Genomic DNA, 11,734 nt, shown 5'->3' on the forward strand with positions numbered 1-11,734 from the left:
ACCGTCTGAATGGTTAACTGAAGTTAACTTGGATAAATTATAGTTAAGGAGTATCACAGATAACGCCTACGTGAGAGACTGTTCACCACTACACTGAAATCAGCAGGCTATTACTGAAATACATGTGCTGTATCATAAACTATGATATAAATAGGGAGGTCCTAACATGTTTAGTTTTAAAGGACACCTTCCTGCCTTTAGTCTCCTTCATGAGCAGTTTTAGTTTTCTTCTAACATCCAGAAGTCTGCACCATGTGTTTCATAGTTTGTAACAAGCCTTTGACAGGTAAACATAACATGACCGAAAAAAAAAAAAAAAAGAGAGAGAGAGAGTGAAACAGAGAGAGAAAAAAAATCCCATTCTAACAGACAGCTGGTGCTTAGAATACAGTTGAAGAACTATTAAAAAACAGATGATATTTAGATGATAGTTCAGTCTAACACATGTGCCAGTGAACCATTAAACGTCTGTGAAACTATGCAGTCATGAAACGTAACTTTAACCTCAGCCAAACCGATTTGCTCAGTTGTAAATAAAACAGCGAAGTAAACGTGACCCGACAGACAGAACCTGAGTGAATGAAGTCCAGCGTTTAACCACTGAGAGCTAAAACTCAGCTGAGGTTTCAAAGCTGTGTGCCGGTGATTGGACATCAGCCGCTGATAAAGCTGGTTCGCCTATAAAGTGCTCTGTAAGGAAACAAGCTCCAGCAGCTCTGCGCTCGGGGAAAACACTATATTTACTTATCTTGTGCAGAAAAATGCGCTGACATTGCTTTATATCGAGCACCGGCTGCCCGGTTAAACTGTGACTATCACCAGGTAACGTAGGCGTGTTTCTTGAATTAGCAGCAGGTGTTAAACAGCTGACAGATGAGGAGGAGGATGCATGCAGGTAAACTGAGGGTCTGTTGAGCTGATCGCTGGTTTCGTGAGAAAAATGTCAGCTCGTTCTTTATGTTACAGAAGCACAGAGACACAAAACCAGGCGGAAAGAGACGATCGTTCGGTGAAAATGAGAATCTGCGAATGCAACATGTGGAACACGGAGAGTGGAATATGTAAACAAACCGGTTAACGTAACCCCCTCGGTGCACTCTGCATGCTAACTGTTAGCAGAGCTAGTGAAATCTCTGAAAACATCTGAGTACTTTTGCAAACATGTTCTATGTTGACAACCTGACCAGACGTACGTCGCGACATTCGCGGCTAAAACACTGTTAAAAGTGTAGCTGGTGACAGAAAAACGGGGTATTTTAAAACTACACCACCACCATTGCTGCCTGTGATTTGATCTGCATTCTGGGATACCTGGCTGCCCCAAGTCTACACAAGCAATCAATTATCTAGGATCGACCTGTTTTGACTTACTTTGCACGGTAACCAATCAAATGTTAGAGAAGCTGCATGGGCAGTGTTAACCCCGCCCCCTGAGTTTGATGGGTGAGACTGACAGATAAAATTATTTCATGATGAGAGCCAGGCGTCATGTCTGCCAAAATGAAATAAATAAATATATCATTAAATAATTAATTAAATGTGTCAATAATTAATTAAAATGTGAAATACATAAAAAATTAATTAAATGTGTCAATAATTAATTAAATGTGTCAATAATTAATTAAAATGTGAAATACATTTCAGTTTAGAAAAAAGAGAAAAGATGCAGGTAAGCAGACGTGTGATTGGATAATGGCAGCTCATCCTGAACCAATCAGACTAAACTCCAAACAATACATTATGTTACAGATTTTAATATTAATTAGTCATTGTTACTTGTTGATTTGTCTTGTTCTCATTGTGTGACGAATTATGACGACTGTTTGGTAGCTGTTATTGTCTCTCTCTCTCTCTTCATGTGTGTTTCTCTGGTGAAACAATAGTTTTGTGTTAATGTTAGGGCTGCACGATTTTGCATAAAATGAGAATCACGATTTTTTGGCTTAGAATTGAGATCATGATTCTCTCATAACAATAAATAAACATAAAACAACAAACGTCTCATGTTTTGTTGTTGCAGCAAAATGTTGTCCTGCTTGAAATTCCGTCTCCACCATTGCTCGACGCTGCGTGTACAGAGCAGGTAGTGCAACAATAGAAAAATAGTTGCGGGACGGCACTGTGTAGCGTTTGTCTAGGGTGTTGATCGTTTTCCTAAATCCCTCGTTTTGCACAGTGTTGATGGAGCCATATCTTTGGTCAGGTGATAAGTGATAGCCTCCGTGATGTCTTTGTGCCTGCGGGAGTTCGACGTGTATAGGGAAGCGCTGTATAAGGTTCCCGTTATTGATGTTTGTGTGGTTGACCGGGACGGATTTTCTCCTGTCACTTTCTCGTCATCCCTGACGTGCTCTCCGTTGTTTTTTCCCTGCTAATTTTAGCATCACACGGCACAGCTTCTGTATCACGTGGTATAAGGCTCCGCCCTTGTCATTTGTTGAGCAGGAAGAGTGAGCGCTTGTTTTCATGCAGAGTACGTCCCGGATCAAAATGTGAAGTTTTACAAATCACCACTTCTTTAGTTAATATCATTTCAGTCTCAGACAATCTCGTTTCTCTTACAGAGGTTGAATGCACCTTCTGCGGATGGCGGTACCACACAGTGTGCGTGGACTTCCCCTGCACAGAAGGCAACTACAAATGCTGTGAATGCTAAATAAACAGAAACAAATTATCCCTGTTGTCTTTGCTTGATGATTGGTTTGAGTCTTGACAATCCACATTGCTGGCGTTGCATCTTTCAATGCCAGCAATGGCAGGTATCAGTGCTCAAACCTTTTGTGTTTGTTTCCAACAAGTTGCCCACCTCGGAAACAAAAATGTGTTCTTTTACTTGTCAGATGAACATATGAGACACTTTGACTCTTCAGTGCAGTGTGGAGCCTAACAAAGATCTGTTTTGTGTCCCAGCTGATCAGCAGGAGGAGGAGAGTCTGACGGAGCAGCAGAGGAACATTTTCAGCTACTTGGACTCAGCTCAGCCACTACAGAGGAAACAATGAGCTCAACACAGAAGGTGACAGACAGAGCAGGACCATATGACCAAAGATATTTATCACCATATACATCTGAACATTTGCCATAACGATGTAGCTGACGATAGAATTGACACCAGACAAAATACTTTACAGCTGCACAACTTTATTAAAAACCCATCAATGTATTTTCACTGAAACAAGCAGCTGTTGTTTATGTGCATTAAAGTTATATAAAAATGTAACAGTGCAAATGCAAATTCCTCGCTGACAGTTTAACCAAAAGGCGTTTCCAGTGGAAACTGGCCGACACATCCTGAGCATAACCATGTATAATAGCCACTAAACTTCAGAAGAGGTTATACAGTCGTGGCCAAAAGGTTTGAGAATTGCATAAATATTGGAACCTGGAGAAGTTGCTGCTGAAGTTTTTATAATAGCATTTTGCCTGCACTCCAGAATGTTATGAGGAGTGATCAGATGAACTGCATCGTCCTTCTTTGCCATGAAAACGAACTTAATCCCCAGAAAGCCTTACCACTGCATTTCATTGCTGTCATCAAAGGACCTGCTGAGACCATTTCAGTGATCGTCTTCTTAACTCAGGTGAGAATGTTGGCGAGCACGAGGCTGGAGATCATCATGGCTGTATCCCGATTCAGGTTCTGCAGCTTTAAAGTCCTCACGGGCCGCGTACTCAAAGACCGCTAAGGCCGAAGTGCGAGGCTCGTAGGCTCGTGAAATGGGACGTCTAGCCTCCGTCGCGCTGCCCAGGTTGCCTAGCAACCATGATACTACCAGCTGGAAACGTTTCATACAGCTTTGTTTGACAGAAATGAAGGAGAACATATTTAGTTCATTTGTTTCTACATGAGCTCTGTGTGATTTGATGAGTATCTGAGGCTGAGACCACAGGACTGTGAAACATGATTGTTGGGCTTCATTTCTGTGCTGAACAGTCGTTTAAGATTAGCTGTAAATAACAATTAGCTGATGTTGTTCATGAGACTAAAGTCATCTCACTGTGGTAATGTAAATATAATATGGCCAATATTATAGTTATTATATTAATCACTTCACTCACAGACAAGTATCTGTGACAGTGTGTATACAGATGTATCATATATAAGAGACAAATATTGTTCATTTAATATGTTGGTACTAAATGTGGCTGAATGCTTACATATATGTGTAAAAAGCAAATGTAGGAGCTGTGATAACTGTGTCTGATAGAATGAAGAGTCGACTGATATATGAAATATTCCTTTATTGGGTGAGATAATCAGACCATGTCATAACTGCTGTAAGTCACACAGAATAGATATCAGAGCCTTAAACAGGCTGACTTCTGCTAAATGGGTCAAACTGGGCAGAAAGTCTACAAACACATAACATCCTTATAGAATATGATGTAACACTATAGATCAACTTAGCTCAGAATATATAAAGCATATAAACAGTTACAGCAATATGATGCAACAAACACAGCAGCTACTGATCCAAAATACTCAAAGCTTCATAGAACTGAAACCAACATTTATTTTAGCTCCATTCTGCTGCTGATACAGACTTTAGGTTTCTGAACATTAAACTTGTTGCTGCCTTTCATAGTGTGTAACTTGAAGGCCCTGAGTACTTTCTCCCACACTGGAAACACTGGGATGACAACATTATTTGAACATTACCTAATAAGACTGATTCAGCACAGACAGTTATGTTAAACTTTCCTAGCAGTCCTTCACAAACAGGGAACAGTCTGTCTATTCTCTCCATCTGTCAGCTGCTGCTGGCTCTTCCTCCTCCTCTTCCTCACACACTGCTGAGTTTGTCCTGGTGGATCATCAGGGCTGCAAAGCCTCACAGATGATGTGCAGCAGTGGGTTCCTCAGTCTGTCCTCACTCTGGACACTTGCCGTCGTCACACATGGAAATCAAATGTGTGATAAGCTGCAGGATTCAAACACAAGTGTAACTTATAAACACATGTTCATACTTTTATTCCACAATCAGAGAGAAAGAAACAGAGAGAGAGTGCAGGACAGACAGACAAACTGCAATTTAGTAAATGCTCGAGTTAAAAGTAACGTTTTGTAAAACTGTTACATTTAGAGCAACTTTTAAGTGGAATAAGTTGCCTTAAAAAATTAGAGAATTATTCAAAACTTCAATGAACACTTAAAAGCCGATTTACAGAGCTTTTAGTTGTTGTAAATATTGTAAGAGATGATTTGTTTTTGAAATTTGTGTAATGTGCCTCAATGTTATTGATATTATTATTATTATTATTATTATTATTATTATTGATTGCTTATATTTGAACAATTGTGAAACCTCACTGTGGATGTAAGAGTGAAATTATGTGGATATCTTGAATCCACTTTATTGTGTAATATTTTATGTGAGTATTTGACGGAAGACGAGCAACATCTGTTGTGGAAGCTAACGGGGTTCCTTTAGAATAAACAAACATAGGATTTATTATCACTAAATAATTATGTATAAATCTATACAAATTATAGAAATATGTAATAGGAAACAACAAAATAATCTAAATTATAAAATAATGTGTGTGTGTGTGTGTGTGTGTGTGTGTGTGTGTGTGTGTGTGTACAATCAGGAGGGATGGGCATGATTTTAGTGTTTGAACAGTCATGAATTATCTTTAACAGCAGGTTGGATGTAATGTGTTAGAACTACCAGCAGGTGGGGATGAGAGACCTTTAAGGTGTTTGGTGCCACGCTCCACCTTCAGGTTTAAAACTAGTGTTAATGGAGTTTGAAGGTTGAGTTTGTTCCACGACTGCATTTCACTCACTGCCTCTGTTTGTATCTCTGTCACTGCAGGACCAACATGGAGCCAGAAGTCAGCGCTCTCAGGAGGCCGACAAACCTCACAGAAGAAAGGGAGAGAAAAAACACACCTGTGACGAGTGTGGGAAGGGTTTTACAGTGAGGGCTTCACTAAAACAGCATCAGGTCATCCACACTGGAGAGAGACCGTTCAGCTGTGACTTGTGTGGAAAGTCTTTTTCCTTGAAGGATTCCCTAAAAAAACACCAACTCATCCACAGTGGAGTTAAAGCGTACAGCTGTGATCAGTGTGGCAGAGCTTTTACTCAAAGTAGCAACTTACAGAAGCATCTAGTTACCCACTCTGGAATAAAGCCATACAGCTGTGACGAGTGTGGGAAGGGTTTTACTGTGAGGGCTAAACTAAAACAGCATCAGGTCATCCACACTGGAGAGAGACCGTTCAGCTGTGACGAGTGTGGAAAGTCTTTTTCCAGGAAGGGTTACCTAAAATCACACCAACTCATCCACAGTGGAGTTAAAGCGTACAACTGTGATCAGTGTGGCAGAGCTTTTACTCGCAGTAGCCACTTACAGAGGCATCTAGTTACCCACTCTGGAATTAAGGCATACAGCTGTGATGAATGTGGGAAGGGTTTTACTGTGAGGGCTTCACTAAAACAGCATCAGGTCATCCACACTGGAGAGAGACCGTTCAGCTGTGACTTGTGTGGAAAGTCTTTTTCCAGGAAGGGTTACCTAAAAAGACACCAACTCATCCACAGTGGAGTTAAAGCGTACAGCTGTGATCAGTGTGGCAGAGCTTTTACTCACAGTAGCCACTTACAGAGGCATCTAGTTACCCACTCTGGAATTAAGGCATACAGCTGTGACGAGTGTGGGATGGAGTTTACTCTGAAGGCTTCACTAAAACAGCATCAGGTCATCCACACTGGAGAGAGACCGTTCAGCTGTGACTTGTGTGGAAAGTCTTTTTCCTTGAAGGATTACCTAAAACAACACCAGCTCATCCACAGTGGAGTTAAAGCGTACAGCTGTGATCAGTGTGGCAGAGCTTTTACTCGCAGTAGCAGCTTACAGAGTCATCTAGTTACCCACTCTGGAATTAAGGCATACAGCTGTGACGAGTGTGGGATGGAGTTTACTCTGAAGGTATCACTAAAACAGCATCAGGTCATCCACACTGGAGAGAGACCGTTCAGCTGTGACTTGTGTGGAAAGTCTTTTTCCTTGAAGAATTACCTAAAAAAACACCAACTCATCCACAGTGGAGTTAAAGCGTACAGCTGTGATCAGTGTGGCAGAGCTTTTACTCGCAGTAGCAGCTTACAGAGGCATCTAGTTACCCACTCTGGAATTAAGCCATACAGCTGTGACATCTGTGGAAAAACTTTCAGTCACAGAGGGAACCGAAATGCACACCTACGCATTCACACCAGACATGATGTGTACTGCTGTGAACAGTGTGGCAAATACTTTACAACAGACGCACAGTTACAACAACACACGTTTACCCACACTGAGGAGAGACCTTATCAATGTGACCTGTGTGAGAAGACTTTTAAAACTCCACATCACCTGAGAGAACACCAACAGATCCACACCAGAAAGAGACTCTACAAGTGCAGCTACTGTGAGGTATGTATTTATATTGTTATCTTGTCATTTTAGCCTGACTGTTTGGAACAACTCTGCCCATTAAACTGTGTTAGCATGTTAGCAATTCTACTGCATGGAGAAGCAGCTCTGAGTGATTATTCAGATTTTCCTTTCAGTTATGATTTTAGTATTACTGTAGTATTATGGTGGTAGTATTGTAGTTATTGCAGCCCAGTAAACTGAGTGTGTTAACTGAAACAGTCAAATGTAGTTGGACGTCTGCAGAGATGCTCTTTATTTCAGGCGACGTTCAGGATACAAATGTTGAAGGACTGACTTACACTGTCTTTGTGTCTTTGTTTAGAAGCAGAGCGACACAGATGGATCCAGTTCTCAACCCTGTCATCACTGTGGTGGTGGGAAAGACTTTCGTTGTGACCTCTGTGGAAAAACTTTCAGTCGGCAAAAGACCCTAAAAGTACATCAACGTAGACACACTGGAGACAAACTGAAATACTGCAAAGAATGTGGGAGAAGCTTCACCACATCACATCACTTAAAACAACATGAACTGATTCACAGTGGGGTTAAAAAGCACCTCTGTGATCAGTGTGGGTCATCCTTCACCACTGAAGGTGAGCTTAAATCACACAAACGAGTCCACACAGGAGAGAAACCACACAAGTGCAGACACTGTGAGAGAAGCTTCTCACGGTTAGGTAATCGTAACCTTCATGAACGTGGACACATGGAAGGAAACTACAGCTGTGACCAGTGTGACAAGAGCTTCAGGAATCTCAGATCATACTCTGCACACAAACGATCCCACGTTACTAAAAAACTGTTTCACTGTTACCAATGTGCCCAAACATTCACCTCATTGTCTGCTCTGTGCAAACATCAGCGCGATCACTCAGGGCTGAAATCACTCCCATCACTGGATCACAGTGAATCTGAAGACACAGAAAGATCCTCTGGTTTCTGTGTCAGACTCAAAAAGCTTGAGATCAGGCTCCACAGAGTTCAGATAGAATCTCCTGAAAAAATCTGATGAGGCAGCTGTGAATCAAACTCTTCCCCTAGTTCCATTTTAAGCTTTCAAAACTGTCCTACTGTAGTGTTCATGTCAAGTGGTTAGCTTTCTTTTCATCAGTTGGTTGAAAACTGTTTCCTATTATAAAGTTTTTGTTTTAATGTATTTTGATCAGTTTGACCAGTTTTTAAATGACCATGAACACTGAGCGTATTGTATCTGTACAGCATGTTTTTCTATTAGACAGATTTGTAACAGAGGCCTTGCTCTCAGTAAGTTTGAAATCTGATTTCTTTTGTAATCTCTGATCTTTGTGTATCCTGCTCAGTTTGCATGCTGCCTGTAGGAGTTTCTGTCTTTGTATTTGAAGAGAATTCATTGAATATACTCAGCTGCTTCCCTTTGGTGCCTCACACATCACTGAAGTTTTTCAGTGTCCAGTTATTTGTTTTTAATAGCTGTTTGAATTCTCTGTATGTTTGACCCTGTAGACTGTTTAATGGACTGCTCGTCTTCCTGTTTGTAACCACTGCCTGTTTAGGACTAAAGATTTGGATTTTTGACTTTAACACAGCCTCTGCGTGTCGTCCCTTTGTGTCCTCGTCCTCTGTGAATGTGTCACAGATGTTTCCATGATAGTAACACAGCTTTCCCACAGTGGCTTGCAGCAGCATTTATTCACAGCACATTTGAGAAAGGTTCAGATGAACTCGATGAGTTTATATTCAGAATGATTCTGACAGTGGGCCACTGTGAATTGTGATCTTTCATCAGGTCAATGTTTAAGTTCAGTATTTCAAAGCAGGAGCTATGAGCAGTCATCATGTTGGCATTAGAATTATTATTATTAATCATTATTAATAATGTCGTTACTCATGTATAACTTTGATTAGTATACATGAATTTGATCAATAGTAAAAATAATGAATAATTCATGTGTAACTTTTATTGTGTTTTGTATATTAATTATATTTAAATAGAGATGTTGACCCTGTCTCTACAGTAGCATCAGTGTAACATACATTATTGGTCCAAGCTGTCATAAATGGGGAGCCTGATCCTTTATTATGAAAACATGACGAGTATTTTTCTTGTCAGTTGGGAAGAAGTTGGTCTTTTTTTCCTTCTTTTTGCTCAGTTTGTCTTTTCTTTGATAATTGAAACTCTGATCAAACCTACTCATGTTCACAGCATGTAAAAGCAGCTGACAGTCCGTGGCATTGTTGTTTGTAGAGGTGCAGTGTAGTGGGAGCATAAATCAAAAGAAAACAGTAACATTTATGTAATAAAACATCTGAATGAAAATGAACAGGCCCTTTATGAACTTCAAAGGGATCTGAAAACAACACTTTTTAAAAGAGTATCTTGGGGTGTAGGTGGTCAAAATAGAAAACTGAGCTGAGACTCTAAGTTCAATCCATCCATTGGTTTTTACTTAGGAGGAAGAAATGTCAGGCTGGTGCAGGCTGGTTAGGTGCATGTGGTTATCTTTACCTAAATGAGTTCACTTTGTGGCTGCCAGGTTGGGCAGAAGTATCTGTCCCCTGTTAGGCTTAGCAAGGTTCTCCAGGAGTTTCTCCATGGGTAGAGCTTCTAGCTCCTGCAGCACATCTGTGGCCGTGCAGGCTGCCACTTTCTTGGTTGCTCTTTTTACCCCACTGGTTGCGAGTGTCTAAATACCCCCACTAGCTCGCTTTGGCTGCAGTTAACTTGGGAGGAAGGGGTGGGTGTCCCATGACTAGATGAAAAACAATTATCTGGGACACATAAATATAATAACACATGCATATATCTCTATCAATTTTTATTTCTCTCAGAAACATTGGATCTAAATTGCAAATGTGTTCCAGTTATACTGTTACTGTGTGACAAAGTGGATGAGCTGCAATGGTCTCCATTTGTCCCATATGTGTTTACTTCTTCTTCTTCTTTTGCATATTAAACACATTATTCGGTTTCTATGTATTTGCTATGATTTGCTATTTGTTAAGTAACATTGCTTCACTCACTATGCCGGGTTTGTGTGTGGAAGCATTCAGTTGCTGGCAAATCAAACATTCTGCAAATGAAGCTGAATACTCAGTTACATGTTTCTTTACATTTTATTATGTTACAGATTAAGTCATTTGTTCTTACTTTGTTTGTCTTTTCAGTCTTCATGAGGGTCAGGTGTGGGGAAACGCCCGCCCGGCATTTCCTCATTTTAAAGTCCTGCTGATGTCACACATGACATCAGCAGGTCAAACCAAGTGGAGGGGTTTGTTTGTCCATAGAGATGCTTCCTTTTGTTTGTTTTAAGGTTTAAATGGATTTGTTGAATGTGCTTCTTTTCATCAATACTGCCATTTAGTTGTGTAAATGTGCATGTTAGAAGTGTGAAGAGGTTTTGTGTTTAGAAATGTATAGAAACCAATCATTTACTGACAGCATGTCTGATGGAAATAAGTGCAGATTATGTATGAAGTCTAACTGCACACAGTAACTGTGTTACAATAAGGACTTAACAGCGCCCTCTGCTGGAGTGTTTCAGTACTGCGTTAACTAGAATACACCTCCTCCTCCTCACACCACCTGCTACAGCTCTACTCTTCTATGACTACAGTCATCCACAGCACTGATGTGAGGTCACATGGTTCATGTGTAAGGAGCACAGCTGACCTCAGGTCAGTTTAATGACTGTGAGCAGCAGCTGTGTTATTGTCACTGTGACAGGGAGACACTCTCAGACACAGCGCTCATGTCAGCTTGTTCTCATGCAGGAGGATCAGGAGCTTGTTAAGGTTCGTTCGATTTGGGTAAGAGAAGAAAAGCAAGGCTGAGTCCAGGTATGGTGTCAAAAATAGTGATCTTTATTACACACTTTGCGCAGAAGTGTGGGAAGACAACTTGCAACAACAATCTCCGCCGGGCGGAGGCTCTTCATCCTATTGTATTACCATGATGACGTCACACAGTTAGACTTTACTGGAAATGATAACAAGTTCCCCACAATTCCAAAAGTTCCCCTTATATAGACATCAGATGATATTTTAGAGAAAAACAAGTGTGTGATATGATGTGCATTTTGTGAGATTGTGTGTCCTTATAGAGAGGATGTCCTAAGACGACCTCCCTGTGTTAATAAGTGTGTTTGTGAACGTGCGTGTGTTACATGACTCTCCGTGCATGTTGGTGTAGGCCTAACTACGTGCAAAACTGAATGTAGAAGGCCAAGGTCCAACAGGACTAGGGATGGGTATCGTTTAGGTTTTATTCGATACCGGTGCCAAATCGGTACTTTTGAAACGGTGCCGGTGCTCAAACGGTGCTCAAACCG

The 11,734-nt window shown here is 40.8% G+C and overlaps 1 protein-coding gene across 2 annotated transcripts in view; it reads left to right on the top strand.

Annotated features, from left to right (window-relative positions):
- Positions 1 to 8,987, top strand: part of LOC113010160 (uncharacterized) — a 17,632-nt gene extending 8,645 nt beyond the window's left edge. The window contains exons 1-4 of one of the 2 annotated variants that reach the window (XM_080296533.1): positions 2,074 to 2,473; positions 2,565 to 3,016; positions 5,820 to 7,424; positions 7,750 to 8,987. In XM_080296533.1, the coding sequence (XP_080152659.1) occupies positions 2,999 to 3,016; positions 5,820 to 7,424; positions 7,750 to 8,436 (2,310 nt within the window). In that variant the 5' untranslated portion in view covers positions 2,074 to 2,473; positions 2,565 to 2,998 and the 3' untranslated portion in view covers positions 8,437 to 8,987. Of the gene's footprint in view, positions 1 to 2,073; positions 2,474 to 2,564; positions 3,017 to 5,819; positions 7,425 to 7,749 lie in introns of those variants that run through there. The other variant, XM_080296525.1, reaches the window with a different exon arrangement.
- The last annotated feature ends 2,747 nt before the right edge of the window (positions 8,988 to 11,734 follow it).

Source organism: Astatotilapia calliptera, chromosome 3 (assembly GCF_964374335.1).
Source record: "Astatotilapia calliptera chromosome 3, fAstCal68.1, whole genome shotgun sequence".
Lineage (NCBI taxonomy): Eukaryota > Metazoa > Chordata > Actinopteri > Cichliformes > Cichlidae > Astatotilapia > Astatotilapia calliptera.